The following is a 20322-nucleotide window of genomic DNA, read 5'->3' as shown; positions in this document are numbered from 1 at the left end:
TATAGGAAACAACTAACACAAAAAATAAATAAAATAAAATAAGCAGTGGGCGTGCCCTGAATGCTGTACGCCAGCACGGGCACCGTTTCAGCACGCGGACGCGAGCCGCCTCCACCGGCCAATGCAAAGCGGCAGTTCGGTTGTCATCTGCCCGTTCGGTGCTCCCCGTTCGGTGTCATCTGCCCGTTCGAACTCCCGGATTTGTCCCAGATGGACCGGGGGGCGCCGTGTAAGCCGGGAGGGAGCTCGCAGCTTGCCTACAGGAACGGGAAGAGACAGATATGCATGGCAGGCGCCCCGTGATCACACAGGGGCCGAGGTGAGAGGATGTGGCCGGAGCCAGCAGTCGCATGCTGTGCTGTGCTGCCCTGCCTACGGCATAGGCGCCTAGCTGAGCCAGCTACTTGGTCTGCGGCGCTTCATGCCTGAAAGAGCGGTACTGCATCCAGTGAAGGCCTCTTTGGTAGGGTTGGGGCGGCGCGCACCTGTCGGCCGCCCATAGTCCGATAGGTGCGAGAGCCCAACAGGTGAATAGGTGCGGGAGCTGGAGCCGCTGGAGCCCGTCAAAGAGGCAAAGGGTCGTGCTTCTGTCTGCTGCTACATGTATACTCTACAGTAGGCCAGAGAGAATACTGTAGCTAGATGCTGATGCATGGGCTAGGCCTGAGTTGACTGCACTCTGGCGCTGCCGTCCCGTCCGCCGATGCCAGCAGCGTGCCTCTGGGCTCTGACCTCTGAGGACGGAGATGACTCTGAGCACACCTCGCCCGAATACGTGCCTCCGACCTCGGCGTCAACATAAGCGGCTTCGAGCTCGGCACTATATATTTTAACGTCGAGGTACCAGACACATAACGTCACCTAGGATGTACTACTGTGTATGGCTAAGTAACTCGACGCTAAGATCTGTGGCGCCGAGAAGTGTTATCTCGGCACCATGAGTCCTGGCATCGACCCTCAGGATCCAAAGATGAGTTTAAGTCTCTCGGGAGTCAAACGTAAATTTTCTTAAAAAAAAGATCAAATTGTAAAAAATTAGGTAAACACAGTGTGTGACTGTGAGCAGTGAGCTGAAGCTGATGGGCCTGTAGTCTAAAGATTGGGCCGTTGTGCCGTGGATAATTAGACGTGAAAGAAAATTGGGTCCAGTCAAGAGGTAAATGCTGCAAATCGCCGACAAATATGCTGGTTGCGTTCCCGAAAAAGGGTCAAGAACAACCACGACGTGTACGGTGTACCAAGATATGCTTTGGATAATCCTTTGACTGGGTTACTTAGTTTCGATGCATTATTGCCCTGATCTGCCCCACAAGGACCTAGGATGCTGTTTAAAGAGGATGAATAGACGTTTCTGATAATTAACGCCTTTAAATACGAAAACGATTAGTAAAGAGAGTTTTCAATAAAAACTTCAAATAAAGAGTAGTACCATCCCTCACAAGTTAGCCATATAGGCCCCGTTCGCTGGTCTAAAACTTGGCTGAAACTGGCTGAAAAACACTGTTCCGGCTGAATTGTTATGAGAGAAAAACACTGTTCCGGTTGAAAAAAGAAGCCGAACAAGCCATTTTTAAGACAAGCGAACGGGGCCATAGTATACAAGGTATAAAGAATATATCTAGAAGCTACAACCCTGCAACACAAAGTTATAACAGAGAATGAATATATTCAGCACATGCAGGAAATATCGGACGTGTCCGGTATGCACGTGTTCAGCAGAACAGCCTGTTATAGTGATCAATACCGGACGTGTCCGGTATTACACGGTTTCAATGGAACACCCCTAAACTTGCTTCTTTCGATTTCTAACTTCAAATCAAATTGCAAGTACCTACTAGATATGACAATATACACAGATAACCTGCACAAAAGCAAGAGCAACAAAAATATCGAATGAAATGCGAATTAAGACACGATATTTGTTTTACCGAAGTTCGGACTCGTTCGAGTCATACTCTCCGTTGAGGGGGCTACAGGCGACCCAGCGAAGGTCAGCCCTAGAGGATACCACGAAGGTCACTATAGCCGGAGTCTTTTCCAACTCATTTTTCTCCTTCCACTAGTTGATTCCGAGGCGACAAAATCGACCGTTACAAATTTTTCGAGGCACACCACAATCTCTCGGGTGCTCTCCGGCGACACCTAACCGTCTAGGACCGAAGAGTCCAAGAGTAACAAATGCGAATCATGAAATAGACAATATGCATAAATGCTTAAGTGATGGCTTGCTCTCTTTTTCAAATTATCTCTTAATCCACAAATGGATTTTGCTATTTGGATCACACACTCACTAAGAGAGGGTTTGGGAGAATTGGCAAGGCTCAAAAACGTGTATAGAAACAAGCAGAATCAGCAGCCTCCAAAGGTGGAGGCTTGGCAGTATTTATAGCCCCCTTGGAAAAACTAGCCGTTATATAGCCGTTGCTATACCAGACACATTCGGTGTCCGGTATGACTTACACTGCGCCAACGGTAACTGAGTTACAGTAACGTTGTGAGGCATCGAAACTCCCGATGAGTGCCGGAACTTCCGACCGTCGGAACTCCCGACCCTCAACACATTTGAAAACTATGGTAACTGAGTTAAAGTATGTGAGATGTTGGAACTCTCGACTCATGCCGAAACTTCCGACCGTCGGAACTTCTGACTCACGTCGGAACTCCCGACCCTCAAGGCATTTGAAAAATAGCCATTGGCTTCTGGCCGTCCGTACCGGACACGTCCGGTATGACCACCACAGTGAACTCTCTAAGTCAGTTAAGCACGAGATGTTGGAACTCTCGATCATTGTCGGAACTCCCGACCGTTGGAACTTCCGACTCACGTCGAAACTCCCGACAAACCAACCCGAGATCAACAATATTGTCACTGCTGGGCAAATACTGGACATGTCCGGTATTGCCAGACCAGCAAAAATCAGTTAGCTCTTTTGTCTCTTAAATACTCTAAAAACTCACATGGGTTGGCTTAAGCACTTATGAAACATTATCTATCAACATGATGCATCCCTCTTAATAGTACGACATTTCTATTAACTCAAATTTAAAAGTATAACGAATTCAAACCTTTTGAGTTGATCTCTTTCAATCGAAGCCATGTATTCCACTCTTCATCAAGCGAGGGTGCCAACATGTTGATATTGATCTTTTCACTTGAGCACGTGACTTGATTCCATTCATTAAATTTGAATAATCTCGAATGTATCAAGTCACTTCCATCAAACACTCCAATAGTGATTTGATCCTCCACATAGACATGAACATCATAGCTTGATTAGTACCTCAACTAAATGCAAGTACTTCCTTCTTCACCCTAGCTAGGTTCTTCGGCCACCAAGCCGTTGCTTGCCCTTCACCCTTGCTTAGTACCTCGAAGTCTTTCCTTTCTATCTTCATCATCTCAAGCCATCAAGTCACATCTTGTGTTGAATCATCCATTCATTTGTATTGTTATATTTTTTATTTCAATTTAGCAAGCTTCAAATATGAGACCATTCCATATGTAATCCCTCATGTCTCATTAATTAATTCTTACGAGCTTGCTTTCATATTGTACATAGAAATCCCACAATAAATAAGCCTTTGTATGAATTCCATTTGCATTGTTGTCTTGTGCTTAAACTAGATTGTTTATACAACAACATATTATTTTGGCTTTCATTAAGTACCTGTGAGATGACCTATTGCCTGTCCACACTTAGCAAACTGGTTAGACCTTTAATCACGTTGTCATTCAATCATCCAAAACCCACTAAATGGCTATATGCACTTTCACTACTTCACCAGTACTTTTCAGCGAATGAACATTATTTTTCTCTCACAACAAATTAGCATAAGCCAAATTTTAGCAAAATGAACATAGCGATTATTCATATATGTGGCATGGTTCGAAGAATAAAAATCGGTTCTATTGCAAGACAATATATGCATGCTAGGGAAGCATGATCATCGTAATGGTATGTCAAATAAAACAAACGAAGAAGTCTAGCAAAATAATAACATGTCCTTGTATTTGTGAATGCAATACAAATTAATTAGGTGTCACTTTCTGTGTGCTCTAAGATAATACAATCACCTAGCATTACAGTTCATCCCCCACGGCCCCACCTTAAATTTTGAATCTGTCTAGTCAATAACTAGTTGTTTTAGCCCCTCTCAACAACCAGATTTTTCCCATGCATTTACACTGTCTTATAGCTATATTTACATCGTCTTATTACTATATTTACAATGATTTCTTTAGTGTAATTTATTGGACAGAGTGATGTAATTTGGGATAATTACATATCTCAAACAAATATATGCCAAAATTTTCAAAAATTTTCTATGGATTTCAGATACCAGAGAAATATATGTCAATTTGTTCACAGATGTCATCAAATTGTTCATAAATTATTAACAAATTTTAGAAAAATACAAATTTCAAAAAATCATTCTCTATTTAAGAAGTCCATGGCGGACGCCTGAGGAACGTCGCATCCGCACCAGGAGATGACGACAGCGAGCTCGACCTCGTGGTGTGGCGACTCATGTGGCTCTAGGATCTCCACGGCGGCGATGGCCACTCCAGCGTGGAGGAACAACGAGGCCGGTCAGCTTCAGGAACAGGACGGGCTCTGCCGCGGAGACGGAGACGGAGATGGAGACAGAGATGGATGAGGTGACGGTGGCTGGCGGCTTCGTCGAGGACCCCTGCGGCGAGGTCAGGGCCACCAAGCAGCTGCCCATCATGCCCTGGGCCTTCTCCGTTGCAAGGTGAGTCGGACGGAGGTGGGTAGGTGGTCGGGCGGAGGTCTCGTAATGCGGGCGATGCGGGCAGAGAAGAATGGGGGAGAGCTGAGGCCGTCGATCCAGGAGGTTGGGTCCAAAGGCCTAGAAACCGTATATTCTGGGACTCCAAAACATGCGGTTATCAATTAGCAAATCTATAAATTTTACTCCTTCCGTTTCTTAAAATTTGGAATAGAGGGAGTTTGGTATAGGTACACCGTACCATTGACTTCTCCCAAAAGTGTTGACCACCAGCGAGGAGCAGATGGAGCTTGACAAGCCAGCTTCCCTTTGTAATATCTCCGCTTTAACGCCATCGACATAAGAAATTTCACTTGTTCGTGTAATCCTCATGTGCCTCTCATTGCTAGATGCCTAAATTCCTAACAAACTAAACTTTTTAATACTACATTTTTCAATTTCAGTACTACATTGCCTTATTATAAACCATTATTGTTATAAATGATATTTAAATATTAAGTTGCAAAATAGAAAATGCCTCTAAACCTACATCTAGTCATTACCTGCAAAACCTACGTTAGTACGTCACTAAATATTACATTGTTGAGAAAACAATGCTCATTGCCTTTACCTTAAGTTAACGAAACGATGAAGAGCAGAGCCGCGGCGGTAGAGTGACGGTGATCTCGCAACTGCCAGCGGCCTGCCTGCTCCTCCCTCTCGTGCGTGACTCTCTCTTCTCCCTCCCCGTGCAGCACTCTCTACTCTGTCCACCACCGAAGTAGAACGGTTGGACGGAGTGAAAGCCAGAGATTGAAAAAATGGTCAGGCTCAAAATATCAACCGTTGGACGCGATGTGGACTGTACCTAATTTAGGTGGTGCTAAACGGCTTGCTAGGTTAGACCGTTAGACTGATGGTTGAGCAAGTTATTGGCAATACCATGCTACAAGGTTTACGTGGCAGCTCCACGTCAACAGAAAGTATCACACAGAAGATAAGTCCTACAACAGCTCACGTACGTTTACACACTGTCCAAAACATTTGTGGTACCTAACTGTTAGTTTTTTAATCAATGTCTTCCTTTAGCTTCAAGAAGAGAAGACTTGGTTTTGCACTTTGACATGGTATGGACCTGTTTTGACACAGAAAGACGTGAAATAGCAGTAGTTGCACCAGCGACAATTAGCACTATTTTAGCAGTATTTTTTCAGCAGTGATGGACAGTGGAGGTCCAACCTTACACCTCATTATCATATGCACGGTGTTACACTGTATATCAATTACTAAAAACATGTCATGAGCATCATGTTATGTGTTAATGCATGTAATAAAGTGTGTAAATCAATCTCCGTAACTCAAAACGATCGTCAGAAATGGAAAACGAAAGTTGATTTGATAGTTATGTTATATCACTTAGGATTTAAAACCAATTTTTATTAAGCAAAAATGCTATGAAACATGTATGTGATACTTAATAAAGTCTGAAGTGCAAACTTTGTAGTCGGCAATGAAATATTTGGTGTAGAGAAATAATTGGGTTAAGTACAAATTTCAATAGCTTGAAAATGCAACTAGAAATAGAAATCCAATTAAAACTTAGAAAAATTCTAGAATTTTGGAAAGAGTAGACATTGCTTTGTTCATCAATTTTTATAGAAAAAGTGGTGTCATAGTCTGTTTTAGTAGCCTAATGTATCCTCTAAAGTATGGTGAAAATGGTTTGTGTGTTTGGCCAACCGATTAGTTGTTTTGGACGCTTTAAAAAGCATGCATGGCACGTCCTCGGTCGGTTTCCTCGCGTAGGCGCGGTCACCGCGTCCCTGAGCCACGATGTCGACGCGCTGGCGCGCGCGTGTGCGCCTGGCCGCGCTCGGCTGGTCGCTGTGGCCGACAGCACTGGTGCGCAGCTGCCCCATCTCACTGCAGTGATGTTGCTCGTCGCGCCACAGCACGCTACCGTCGCGTCTGCCAGTGCCTCTGCGCCACCGTCCCATCACCTCGCTACACCGTGCTGCCCTACTGCTGTGTTGCTGCCCGCTGCGTCCGCTCTGCCTCGCTGCGCCGCTGCCGCGCGTTGCTAGCGTGCACGTAGGGTGCTTCCGTTGTGCTCACGTCATCGCCTCGCCTTAATGGCACTACGGCCACGCGGGCCATGCCACGCCTGTCCGTCTCACGCGCGCATGTGGTCGGTTGTGAAGGGCACGCTCGTCGTTTGCGCCTTGGGCAGAAGCACTCGGTCGCGACATACGCGTCCCGCCAGGGCGCACAGCCGCGCCACTGCCGCCGCAGTAATTTCCCATGTTGCACCTCTACCGCCGCGGTCACATCACGGCCACCGAGGGCTCGAGCGCAGGCACCAGCCATCAATTCTTCACGCTCGTGGGTGCGCCCGGTCGCCAGCATCTCAACCGCCACCTCACCGCTTTGATTTGCATCGCGACGAGCCCCAATTTGGGAGCTTCCTCTCCACCGCACCATTTTTGGCCACGTAAGGCCGCGGCTAGGGGTAGCCTCCAGCTCACCGTTCCAGGCTAATCCAGCTACGCCTATAGTTTAGCCTCCATCCCCACCTCGCCCTACGCCCCCACGTACACCTGTCCGCCTCGCCATAGCCACTAACGTGGCCGCGTCGTCATGGACCGTCGCTGCATTCCACCACCCACACGTGGCCAGCCCTGTTCGGGGAACCTTCGGCCAAACCACCACCGCAGCTGCAACCAGGGTAAGATAGTGATGGTATAGCGCTAGCTAGTTCACTACGCGGTGGCTTAGGGTGGTCGGCATGGCCGCGCCACTATCGCGCATGGGCGCGTGCTGTGGTCACCCCTTCCGTGAGCTTCGCCGCTCCTGTAACCTAGGCTAGTGTAGGCGCTAAGGTTGTAGATGGGGGTTGGCCCGTTAGTGGGGCTAGCATGGGTCCCAGTTGGCCGGCGTGGCCGTCCAATGCCATCGTCGCCGCACCGACGCGCGCGGGGGTGGTTGGAGGACCGAGCCGTTGTAAAGGAGAGAAAGGGGAAGGACTTATTTGCATAGGAGCAGTCTGTAGGAATAGTGTTGTGGACCTCGGGTTGAATTGCCGGTAGCTCAAGGGTGTTTTTGCGAAGATGCCGACGAGCGCGGGATTGTCCCGTCGCGGGCCGCCTTGCGCGTGGGCCGTGCCTGTGGGCCGCGCGGATGGGCCGCGCGAGAATTGGTTTTTCTTTTTTTTCAGCGAATTAGCAAATGCTTTCTAATTTAGTTTTGAACTGATCTTTGAAAAATTATAGCAAATTCTATAGATGTCCAAAAATTATGAAACCAATTTTGTTAGGTTCCTAAAATTATGCTCTATATGTTAGTGTATTTAGTTCATATATATATTTGTTGATACCAGTGGCTATTAAATCATTTGCGAGTGTTTAGTATTATTTAGATTAGTATTTGTAGGAATTTTTGTGGCAAATTGGTTATAGCTTTGACCATGAAATTTTTACAGTAGGTTCAGTGTATTATTATGTAGTCACTGTAATTTTTGTAGCCTTAGAATAGGTTGAGAAATATGGTAGCTAAGTACTCCTTGTTGTAGTATATAGGAAATCGTTAATAAGAGTAAGAATATATTTTAGTTGCTATGTAGCACTTGTAGGCGAAACCCTGTTGGTTTGATGGGAATGATGATTAGCTCGGTATCCTAGTCATTAGAGCTAGCTTAGTGGCTTAGTAGATGTATTCTTATTTTAAGAACGGTTGTTGCCTTAATATTGAGTGTTGCATCGTCATTTCATACATGTAGAGAACGAAGTTGGTGGAGTTCATGACAGCGGGCGAGTAGAAGTACGAGGAGGTGATTGAAGAGTACGAGGAGGAGATTCTCATGCAGGAGGAGGTCACGGAGCCGCCACTGACTAACTGAGCTGATACCCCGCCTGCCCAAGGCAAGCCCCGGTGCATAACCCTTATTTTGAATAATCACTGGAAATATATATATGATGTGCATTTATATTATAGGATTTATATTGAAACTACATGCATAGATATACCTACCTATGAGTCCTACTAGTTTAGGTCGAGTATCTGCTATGCTTAGGTTTTTCCGTAGCGTGAGTAACCTGTCGTTACTCATAATAGGTGATCATTATCACTCCCATGATAAAATGGTGAAAGAAAATGAAGGCCGGACAGGGATGTGGTATGGGTATTGGTGGGTGTAAGAGGTTGTGTCCCGCGGCCAACGGGGCATAGCTTGGTTACACTATTTTCTCTGTTCGGTTAAGGACCGACCGTTGCATTGGGTTCTAGGCAAGTGACAGACTTATTATCCTGAGCACATACTTATTTATGGGAGTAGGGAAGGATCGTTGCTCTCTTATCATGGGTTCCGGCTCTTTTCGGACCGACTGATGGGAGGCGAGGATGGTGGAGGTTTAAGCACCACACTGAGTCTGAGACTCATGTGTGGGGACTTGGAGTCCAAGTTTGGATGGGGACTTAGACCCCTTGACAGGAGAGTGGTGGGTTGGTGCTGCTTGTGCCTGGGGTACAAGCAGGGCATGTGTTTCGGGGTACCCAGCTGAGCACATTGATTCATGAATCGCTAGGTAATCCGGTATGACTTGTCTACAGTCTAGCACCATAGTAAGAACTAAAAGATGAAAGATGGTAAAATGGATCTATTTGCTCAACTCTTGTTTAAAAGTAGAACATGTGCTTATATATAATGGTTAGATAATGAACTAATCATGACTGCTAATAATAAACATGCATAAGGATTCACTACTAGTATTGCTTTGCACAAAAAGGAAACCCAGCAAACCATAAAGCTTACCATATCCTTTGGAGTCGGGAAATTATTCCCACTAGTCGGGTAAGTCTTGCGAGTACATTGTGTACTCAGAGTTTATTTACCCCTGTTGCAGGTGCAGCTTGACGAGTAGCTGTTGTATGGAGGATTCTTCTGGTGGGCATAGATGGATCCTTGTATCTTATCGTATATGTTTATTGTAATTCCGCTATTTAAATTCCGCACTCTGAACTTGATACTGTAATAATGTATTTCTAAAAACTCTTATGGTAAGAAATGGACTAAGTATTATAAACTCGTACTCATTAATGGATCTTGGATGAAAAACGTGGATTGTTCGAGTTCTCCCTTGGGGTGTGCTCGATGGAACCGTCCGATGTAGCTTGCTTTCGGGGTGCTTAGTGTCTGATAGAAGACGGACGCCTCTGAAAGTGTGCTATTTCGAATGGTTTTGCCACAGCACTTCGCTTGCATCCTCATAAAAAATCTCTTCCGACAAAGGTGATGGGCAACGCTAGTGACTCAATCCCATCCTTACCACCATAGTGGAGGTCCAGCCACCCAAACATCACCGGTGGCAATTCCTATGGCGCAAAGCTCGGTGACCTCGACATGGTCAACACTTTGGCACCCTCTCCACGATAGTGTTTAAATAGACTAAATGAATATTTAGACGAACAGTGGTTAGTGTTGGTTGTATGGTATTTGTCGGTGTTTTGGGCCCGGCGGGTCCTCAACCGACTAGTGAAAGTGTACTGCGTGCCCCTAATCTTGGATGGTGATGCAAAGAGACACAAGGTTTATACTGGTTCAGGCAATAGGTGCACTACATCCAGTCTGAGAGAGCAATCTCGTATTCCTTGCACCGAGGTGCTTGTAGTAGGGGCTTACAAGCTGAGCGAGAGAGGGAGCTAGTCCCAGGTCTCTACGTGGACTGACGTGGGTTGCTTGAGATGTTGATCTCTTGCAATGAGGAAGCGTGTGTGTTATAGAGCGTTGTGCGTTGCTTGCACCTGTGTCAGTCCTTCTTTCTAGGAGCGGCCCCGGTCACTCCCTTTTATAGTCGAAGAGAGGCACAGGAGCAGTACATGGATTTGCTACGTGGCATTTTGTGAGCAGAGGTGGCATGTCCGAGCCCTATAGCTCGTCACTGTGGCGGTATGGTTGGTGGAGCGGCCTTGTCCTCGATGCATTGGAGTGACGCGCTGGTCACGCCTGATCCTGTGCGACGTGGGAGCTCCTGTGGTGGCATGCACGCCTTCTTCTGCTGGAGGCGTGCTGGTCACTGTATGTTGACAATGTAGAGAGCCGAGGCCCAGTCGGTGCAGAGGCTGAACCATTGTGGGGGGGCTCGGTGGGCGCGAGTCCCGAGGCTACAGGGGCCCGAAAGCGGATAGCCGAGGCTCGGAGGGAGCAGTAGGTCTTGTACGTCGATTCCGAGGCTATAGGGACCCAGACTTGACTCTTCACGCCGCGCTGTCCTCGGAGCAGGGGTTAGGCAGCACAGTGCAGCACGGGTGTCAGTCATGGGCACAGTGCCGAGCACAGCGGCCGGTAACCCCTGCCCCGTCCTGTCCCGGACGGCATGGCGTCGATGTGACTCCCATCTCATCGGCCACTCCACTGTATCGAGCCGTCGTTCGGCTGACGTCGCGGGAGTGGTTGAACGCGTTAGTTGGACATGACGTCCTATCAGAGAAGTCGGTCAAGGCGGAGGCGACGGGGTTGTTGTCGAGCTGGCCTCGAGCGAGGCGGAGAATCGGTACCTCGTCCGAGGCCTTACGGGCGGGGCCTCGGGCGAGGCGGAGAATCGGTACCTCGTCCGAGGCCTTACGCGTGGGGCCTCGGGCGAGTCGGAGAATCGGTACCTCGTCCGAGGCCTTACGTGCGGGGCCTCGGGCGAGTCGAAGAATCGGTACCTCGTTCGAGGCCTTACGGGCGGGGCCTCGGGCGAGTCGGAGAATCGGTACCTCGTCCGAGGCCTCGTGGTTTCGTTCTAGGCCGAGCCCGCTTCAGGTGAGCCCGGATATTGTTCGAGGTGGGCCGGGTGGTCCAGCCGAGCCTCGGATAAGGTGGGGGGTTTGCCGGTGGTTGTCTCTTTGCTTCGATTTTTATAAGGTCTAAACAATTTTTTCGGTTCTTGCTTAGGGGACTCCTTTTTATGGTACCCGACAGTATTACTTAGTGTGTCTATATATTACACCTTCTTCAAAGGTGTTCATGTTCTTTTCCCTTTATAAATATAATCGTATATGTTTCAGTTTTCTTTCAAAAAAACCATGGTACTGCAGCAACCTTTATAGCTGGGGCACTGAGATTAATGATTTTCCCTATACAAACGAACAGTACTTTGACTTGGCATACTTGCTGCAACTTAAGAGCCTGTTCGCTTGTCTGAATTTTGAAGGAATCTGGATGGTTTGGAGAAATGCTGGAGAAATTTATGAGAGAAAAACACTGTTCCGGATGAAAAAAATAAGCGAATCAAGCCGGGTTTAAGAGTACGCAAATAGGACCTTATTAGGCCGCCACTGTGGCTGTTTGCAGGACTAGCTACGGTACAACCTAAAGAAGCTGGAGTGAGCATTGCCAATTTTTCTCTCTCTTCCACTCTCTCTCATATGTGGACTCCTGTAGGCAGGTCGTCTTAACTCACCGTTGCGGCTGGAATTAAATTGGGTGGATCCTAGGTGCACCTAATTCCTGTACACCCGCATAGTAGATGATCAACGTATGGCAGAACAAAATATCACACGGGACATTAGGCATCATGCGTGGCGGCTAAATTTAGAAAGCCAATAACAACATGTAGGGACTCAGGTGTTACAGATTTTGCTAGACATACGATTTGGTTTCCCGTACATGTGTCAACAATCCACCGTGGGGGTGCACAGGAATTGGGTGCACCCAGCATGAAAGTCCTGATGGACTATCTTTGCAATTTAACTATAAACATGTACTTGTTCTACAATTATCTATATTATAATAATAATGTTTCTTATATATATATACACACTGTTTTGCTACAATGCACCTGGGTGCAACCCAGGCCAACCGGCGCGCCTTGTCTGGGCAACTGGCCCAACTAACCCACTAATCAGGCGCGCCACACACCTCTGCCCTCTCCCACGCCAACACATTTTTTTCAAATCGAATCAAGAAAAGATTTCATCCATGCATGCTTCCTGGTGGGTGGATTCACCTGTGAGGTGACGTCACATGGTTGGTTGTGTCCATTTAATTTTGCATGCACGAGCGCAGGTTTGGTAGGAAAATGTGGGGAGTCTCCCGCGGGCGTGCGCTGGCGTGGACCGTAGTGTTAGAGAGGGGCGTGGACCGTAGTGTTAGAGAGGGTTTGTGCACTCGTTGCACGGAATGCAACTGGTCTGTCACACGAGTCGCAACTGGTCTACCACCAGAGTTGCAATTTGTGTACGACTGAAGATGCAATCGGCTGACGGGCTGAGTTCCAACTCTGGCATACTAGTTCCAACTCGATAGTATACAAATTGCATCTTCAGTCGTACACTAGAGTTATTGTGCCCACTTAGTCCCCGAACCTGCTGGAAGATGAAGAATGAATCTTGTAGCAGGGTCAAAGAAAAAGAAGTCTAAAAGCTTGTCGACGTCGTCTGACATGCGTGTATCAAGACCCTAGCCGTGCTGCCCAAGATCAGCACCCTGATCTGAATAGCATGGAGCAGCTTGATAGCACACCAATGAGGCGTAGCAAGATCCAATCATCGAGAGAGTCCCCAGCGTAGCTGGCGACGTCCGAGCGCCGAGGAGTTCCCAGCGTAGCTGGCGATGTTCGAGCACCGAAGTAGTCCCTGGCGTAGCTGGCGATGTCCGAGCATGGAGGAGTCCCTGGCGTAGTTGGAGATGTCCGAGCACCGAGGAGTCTCCGGCGTAGCTAGCGATGTTCGAGCACCGAAGTAGTCCACGGCGTAGCTGGTGACGTTCGAGCACTGAGGAGTCCCTGGCGTAGTTGGCGACGTCTGAGCACCGAGGAGTTCCCGACGTAGCTGGCGATGTTCGAGCACCGAGGAGTCTCCGGCGTAGCTGGCGATGTTCGAGCATCGAAGAGTCCCTGGTGTAGCTGGTGATGTCTGAGCACCGAAGGGTCCCCAGCGTAGCTGGCGATATCCGCAAGGTGAAGTGGGGTGAAATGTGCCCACTTAGTCCCCTGAGCACGAAGAATCCGAGCGCCGAGGAGTACCCAGCGTAGCTGGCGATGTCCGAGCACCGAGGGCCCCCGACATAGCTGGCGATGAAGCACGAGCGATGAACAGTCCAGTCAACTCGTCGGTGGCAAAGTGAGCATTAAGTAGAAGCGACCGGCGAATAGTCTGATCAACTAGTCAGCGGCGAAGTGAGCATTGAGTAGAAGCGACTGACGAACAGTCTGATCAACTGGTCAACGGCGAAGTGAGCATTGAGTAGAAACAACCGGCGAACAGTTCGATCAACTGGTCGGCGACGAAGTCCATGAACCTAGTGGTCTGACCAGTTGATCGGTGGAGAAGTCCGAGCTCTAGGTGGTCCGATCACCTGGATGACAATCCTGCAACACAAATATGTAGAACGGGTAGTACTTGATGTAGAAATATATGAACTCCAGAGAAGAAATAGCGTATGTAGCTCGGCGATCAGTTGGTGTGAAGATGTATTTATATTTAATATAAACCGCCCGACCAGTTAGTGTGTAGCTGAGTCTCTAGCCCTAGCTAGCCCGTTAACCATAACGCGGAGCACGGAGTTCGTGTGCGTGTAGGAAGAACAAAGCGTCACTAAGGAGCCACTGCCGACCACCCATAACATAGATGGCAGACGCTCGTGCACGTGTAGGGAGGAGCTGGAGACAAGGCCGTCTCTGGAGACATCCGAGCGTCAACATGACTGGTCGGGGGTTCAGAAATATATTTGGAGAGCAAACATGGAGAAAACAGCTCGGAGAGACATTATGGCGATATACGGAGATTGGAGAATATTTAGAAGAATATTAAAGCGTGACTGAGCTTTAGACAGAATGTCTGGTCAGCGGCATATGACGTTATCTGGTCGGTGACGCGGCCAGCTCGCTTAACGGCTCTCTTGATGGCAGAATGAAGTTGATCTCGTGTTGAAGTAGGACAGACATAGCCGGAGATTGGCGGTGTCAATCCACGTACAAAGACGTGCGCCGTGGTTGTTGAAGGATGTCGATGTGATCCGCCGAGTTATCGCGAAGGATGTTGATCTTGAGTTACGCCATTTGGTTCGCCATAGATCAGCACGCACTCTCCTACCTGGCGTGCCAACTGTCGACAAAAGATGTTCGGCAGTCCTTCGAGGGGTATCCTACGAAGGTAGATTGATCGGTGGAGGTGCGCGTGATAGGAACCAGATGGTGACACAAGGCGTAGAGACAACAATTTAGATAGGTTCGGGCCGTCTGATCGACGTAATACCCTACGTTCTGTGTCTTTGGTGTATTGTATTGAATATGAGATGTATGTATATGTCGACTAGAGGACCCCTGCCTCTCCTTATATACTCTGCAGGGGTAGGGTTACAGGGAAAGTATCATATTTGGTACTATACAATATCTTGCGGTGCACGTCGACCAGTGCCGTGCACGCCTTGATCTTGTGGGTTGGGCCACATCTTATGGTGTAGCCCATGTCTTGTCTTGTGGATACCGGGGGCCATACCCCCACAGCTAGTCCCCGACCCTGACAGTAGGTGACGTAGTGACGTGGTGCCAGGGTCAGAAAGTAGAAGAAAGGCAGAAGACCGGCCGAGCAGGCAACTAGTCCACGGGCGGAGCCTTGAATCGAAAAGTACACATTCACCGCAAGGTGAAATGTGCCCACTTAGTCCTCGAGCCTGCTGAAAGATGAAGAATAAATCTTGTAGCAGGGTCAAAGAAAAAGAAGTCTGAAAGCTTGCCGACGTCGTCTGATATGCGCGTATGAAGACCCCAGACGTGCTGTCGAAGATCAGCACCCTGATCCGAACAGCATGGAGCAGCTTGATAGCACACCGATGAGGTGTAGCAAGATCCAACCATCGAGGGAGTCCCCGGCGTAGCTGGCGACGTCCGAGCACCGAGGAGTCTCCGACGTAGCTGGCGATGTCCGGGCACCGAGGAGTCCCCAGCGTAGCTGGCGATATCCGAGTACCGAGGAGTTCCCAGCGTAGCTTGCGATGTCCGAGCACCAAAGTAGTCTCCGGTGTAGCTAGCGATGTCCGAGCATCGAGGAGTCGCCGGCGTAGCTGGAGATGTCCGAGCACCGAGGAGTCCCTGACGTAGCTAGCGACGTCCGAGCACCGAGGAGTTCCCAGCGTAGTTGGCGATGTCTGAGCACCGAAGTAGTCCCCGGCGTTGCTGGCGATGTCCGAGCACCAAGGAGTCCCCGGCGTAGCTAGCGATGTCCGAGCACCGAGGAGTTCCCGGCGTAGCTGGTGATGTCCGAGTACCGAGAAGTCTCCGGCGTAGCCGGCGATGTTCGAGCACCGAAGTAGTCCCCGGCGTAGCTGGCGATGTCTGAGCACAAAGAGTCTCCGGCATAGCTGACGATGTCCGAGCACCGAAGTAGTCCCCGACGTAGCTGGCGACATCCAAGCACCAAGGAGTCCCCAGCGTTAGGCCACATGGTCCATGCAGATTCCAATCTCCAAAGCAGCATCCCACGGGCTCTGGCTGGACGACGTCGCGGGCATACGGCTTCCGGACACCGGGACCACTAGACAGCGTCAGGCCACATGGTCCATGCAGATCCGACCATGTCTGCATGTGCCCGATCGCGTTCCGACCGTTTGACACTACGGTACAGCACAAAACGCAAACTCCACAGCGTTGCTTCACACTAAAATACTGGCGTATCACAGAGATGCGGGCCATTCTGCATGCGTATCATATATAGGATCATTTTTCGTGTCACGGAGCGCCGGTCGGCTGTTTTAAGGCCTGTTTGAGACTGCTCTGCTTCATTTGTAGCTTTGCTCTTAAATTTTTCTATTAAATAGGTTAAACTTTATAAACTCTGCTCTAAAAAAAAGATGGAGTTTTGGTCTAACTCCATGTTTTTCACGGAGCTCCTCAGAGGGTACTCCACGAACCAGTGTTTCGTATGTCCTCGTGGAGTTAGAGGTAATTACCCGCAATTGCTACTCGTTACACAAATACCGTTTCGTTCTATTCCTGTTTCCTCCCGTCGCCCCTCACCGCCGTCGGGACCGCAGCACCCTCGCCACCCCGCCGCCGTCGGGACCGCAGCACCCCGGCACCAGTTCTAATCTGCGTCCTGGCTCGCCAGAGCTCCGCCCTCTGCCGCCGCTTCCGCGCGTCGGACCGCCGTCAGGCGAGTTCGCATCCCGCAGCTCGGCCTCCGACCCGAGCACCGTGCCTCCCGCCGCCGCTGCCGACACCTCGTCCTCCTCGCTCTCTCCCTCCTCGCCGTCGGCTTCCTCAGCCACGCTCGGCTCCAGCCCCGTCCATTTTCGCCCGCCGTCCATCCCGCAGCCGCGTGGCCGAGCCCCAAATCCCTCGCCGCCTAAACGGAGGCCGTCGCCGCCCAAGGGTGCTGCGGAGCCCGTGGCGGCGCACGCGTGGAACCCCTTCGTGCCGCTGCCGCCGCGACCAGCAGTTGCTTCGTCAGATGACGGTGACTCTGATCAGATGATGGACCTGCGCAAGTCGCGGCCTTTGCATTCGGACAAGCTCAAGCCTGGCTCTTTGCAGTAAGACCAAACCTTCTTGTTCCCTCCTTCTTCTTCTGCATGCGGATTCGATTTGATATCTGAGGTTGCCTCTCTCTGCCCTCAGGTGTGTTTGCTCGGTGCCCTCAGGTGTCATGGCATCGGGATGATTGTGGGGGCATTGGGAGTTTCCAAGGAGCAACTGAGGGATGCACTCTTGGAAGGTACAGATAGACTGATCTTTCCTCTTATCATCAGGCAACCCAGATTGAGTTTTCTCTGAATAATGCTGACAAAGTTGACGGAAGTACTCTAGTGTTTATTACTTGTGGGGGACCTTCGAATTGGTTGTTGTACCATTGACCATGTTTGTAGCATCACATGGTGCCTTGTTGATTATGAGTTACATGAGTGATTGTCTCTGATACACGTTGGGGCCTTACCAATGGGCCACATGGCATGCCCCTCCTACTGTCATAAGTTTGAAAAATCAGAGTTACACAGCCCGCTTTCATTTTAGGTGCATTGTCTATTTCATAGAAAGAGATTGCATTTAGGGTACCATTGGAGCATTTATCTATGGATAACTATTTCTATTAGAATGATGGACTTTGTTATCTTATTTATCATTAGTCACGTATGGACAATTATTTATATCCGAAATATCAACACCAATAAATTAAATGAGATTATAATATTTGTTTTTTACTTGGCCGAAATATTTGTTTTTTACTTTTCTCCAATAAATTAAATGAGATTATAATATTTGTTTTTTACTTGGCCGAAATATTTGTTTTTTACTTTTCTCCAATAAATTAAATGAGATTATAATATTTACACCATATTTGAATTGGTAAAAAAAATATTCAATTACACATGCTCTACATACAACAGAACATACACCAAACATCAATCAGAGGCATAGTAGATCTTTCCTATAGAAACCTCATATTTCCAAAGCTAGAGCTAAACTGCGTGTCAAACAAGTCCACTTGCTTCAGAAACTCCATAGTGAAACTGCTGTGTGGTGGAGTTGGTGGAGCAGAGCTGAAAAAGGTAGAGCAGAGTAGTGCCAAACAGGCCCTAACGCTATATATATATATATATATATATATAGATATATATATATATATATATATATATATATATATATATATATATATATATATATATATATATATATATATATATATATATATATATATATGGCCAGGGACCGAGCCACTTTTCGACAGAACAGAACGACAAGTGGGACTAACTGAGAGCGTCGTAGCAGTCAGTACAGTACAGCCATGGCGCCGCCACCCATGGCCGCGGAGAGCAACAATGGTGCCGCTGTCACCGCCGCCGTCCACCCAGCAGGACCACACCCCCGCCGCCGCCACGTGCTACTGTTCCCGCTGCCGTACCAGGGCCACATCAACCCGATGTTCCGGCTCGCCGGCGTGCTCCACGCCCGCGGGTTCGCCATCACCGTCTTCCACACCAGCTTCAACGCCCCGGACCCGGCGCGCCACCCGCAGTACCGCTTCGTGCCCGTGCCCGACGGCATTTCCGGCCCGGCCCCCGTCGCCATCGAGGACGTCGTGGCGCGCATCATCGCGCTCGGCCCCGCGTGCGAGCCCGCCTTCCGGGACCGCCTCGCCGCCGTCCTGGACGAGTACTCCAGGTCCGGGGACGCCGTCGCGTGCCTCGTCGCCGACGCGCACCTGCTGCCCGTGTTCCAGGTGGCCACGAGCATGGCCCTGCCCGCGCTCGCGCTGCGCACCGGCAGCGCCGCCTCCTACGCGTGCTTCGCCGCCTACCCGATGCTCTGCGACAGAGGCTACCTCCCCGTGCAAGGCACGTCGATCGATCTCCTGTCCATCTGCTTCATTTTCTCGAGCTAGTTCGTATACATGACATGATGGATGCGTTCATTGATTCGTTCCCAGTATTGTTGGACCAACAAGGTAAGATTGCTCGCGTCTCGTTCGTCGATTCGATGCAGATTCGGAGCTGGACATGCTGGTGCCAGAGCTGCCGCCGTACCGGGTGCGGGACCTGATGCAGCTGGGCAAGGGCGGGCACGGCCTGATACGGGAGCTGCTGGCGCGCGCCGTGGCGGCCGTGGAAGCCTCGTCGGGGCTCATCCTCAACACGTTCGACGCGCTGGAGCACGGCGAGCTGGCAGGCATCCGGCTGGACCTCGCCGCGGCTGTGCCGGTGTTCGACGTCGGCCCGCTCCACAAGCTCTCCCCCGCCGCCGCCGGCGACGACAGCAGCCTACTGCGGCAGGACCGGGCGTGCCTGGAGTGGCTGGACGCGCAGCCGCGGGACTCCGTGCTCTACGTGAGCTTCGGCAGCCTGGCCTGCATGACCCCGCGGGACCTGGCGGAGACGGCGTGGGGCATCGCCGGCAGCGGCGTGCCGTTCCTCTGGGTCGTCCGGCCGGGCCTCGTCCGCGGGGCGTGCCAGAGCCAGCACCACAACCAGCAGCAGCTCCCGGAGGGGTTCGAGGCCGCGACTTTCGGGCGCGGCATGGTGGTGGCGTGGGCGCCGCAGGAGGACGTGCTGCGCCACCGCGCCGTCGGCGGGTTCTGGACGCACAACGGCTGGAACTCCACGATGGAGAGCGTCTGCGAGGGGGTGCCCATGCTGTGCCGCCCCTACTTCGGCGACCAGCCGGGGAACGTGCGGTACGTCGAGCACGTGTGGCGGGTGGGCTTCGAGGTCGGCGGCGAGCTCGAGAGGGGCACCGTCAAGGAGGCCATCCGCCGGCTCATGACCAGTGCGGACGGCGCCGAGATGAGGGCCAGGGCCGGCGAGCTGAAGAAGGCGGCGGCGGAGTGCATCGGCAAGGGCGGGTCGTCGTGCCTCGCCATTGACAAGCTGGTGACGCACATCATGTCCCTGGACTCAACTCGAGGCGAGGCGGCGAGCCTCAAGTTTTGACATGATGATAAACAGTTAAACTCTTGCCTGAAACCTGACGACTCAGTTAAGAAGTTTATTACTCCGTAGTTGTGAATCTAAATTTCAACTCTTTTATTAACCGGCTGCAACTGCAATTGATGTGTTTTAAGGGCCTCTGTATATCATAGTGATGACTTGAGAGATGCTCCAGTGCTCCTTGCACAAAATTA

General features: G+C 50.1%; 2 protein-coding genes across 2 annotated transcripts; both read left to right on the top strand.

The window, feature by feature from the left end:
* The first annotated feature begins 4639 nt into the window (after positions 1-4639).
* On the top strand, positions 4640-17880 carry LOC136524591 (formin-like protein 14). Its single transcript, XM_066517902.1, has 3 exons — positions 4640-4755; positions 16526-17239; positions 17325-17880. The coding sequence occupies exons 1-3, from the start codon at positions 4640-4642 to the stop codon at positions 17365-17367; spliced, it is 873 nt and encodes a 290-aa protein (XP_066373999.1). The 3' UTR covers positions 17368-17880.
* A 541-nt stretch (positions 17881-18421) lies between these two features.
* On the top strand, positions 18422-20322 carry LOC136520960 (DIMBOA UDP-glucosyltransferase BX8-like). Its single transcript, XM_066514670.1, has 2 exons — positions 18422-19039; positions 19188-20322. The coding sequence occupies exons 1-2, from the start codon at positions 18490-18492 to the stop codon at positions 20129-20131; spliced, it is 1494 nt and encodes a 497-aa protein (XP_066370767.1). The 5' UTR covers positions 18422-18489; the 3' UTR covers positions 20132-20322.

Source organism: Miscanthus floridulus, chromosome 18 (assembly GCF_019320115.1).
Source record: "Miscanthus floridulus cultivar M001 chromosome 18, ASM1932011v1, whole genome shotgun sequence".
NCBI classification, from domain to species: Eukaryota; Viridiplantae; Streptophyta; class Magnoliopsida; order Poales; family Poaceae; genus Miscanthus; species Miscanthus floridulus.
This window is presented reverse-complemented; position numbering and strand designations above follow the sequence as displayed.

What these genes read in the sequence shown, in the direction of transcription:
- LOC136524591 (XM_066517902.1), top strand. Translation starts at nt 4,640, where the DNA reads ATGGAGACAGAGATGGATGAGGTGACGGTGGCTGGCGGCTTCGTCGAG. An exon ending in TGGGCCTTCTCCGTTGCAAG is followed by an intron (nt 4,756 to 16,525) that starts GTGAGTCGGACG and finishes TCTATTAAATAG; the next exon opens with GTTAAACTTTATAAACTCTG. An exon ending in CTCAAGCCTGGCTCTTTGCA is followed by an intron (nt 17,240 to 17,324) that starts GTAAGACCAAAC and finishes CTCTGCCCTCAG; the next exon opens with GTGTGTTTGCTCGGTGCCCT.
- LOC136520960 (XM_066514670.1), top strand. Translation starts at nt 18,490, where the DNA reads ATGGCGCCGCCACCCATGGCCGCGGAGAGCAACAATGGTGCCGCTGTC. An exon ending in AGGCTACCTCCCCGTGCAAG is followed by an intron (nt 19,040 to 19,187) that starts GCACGTCGATCG and finishes GATTCGATGCAG; the next exon opens with ATTCGGAGCTGGACATGCTG.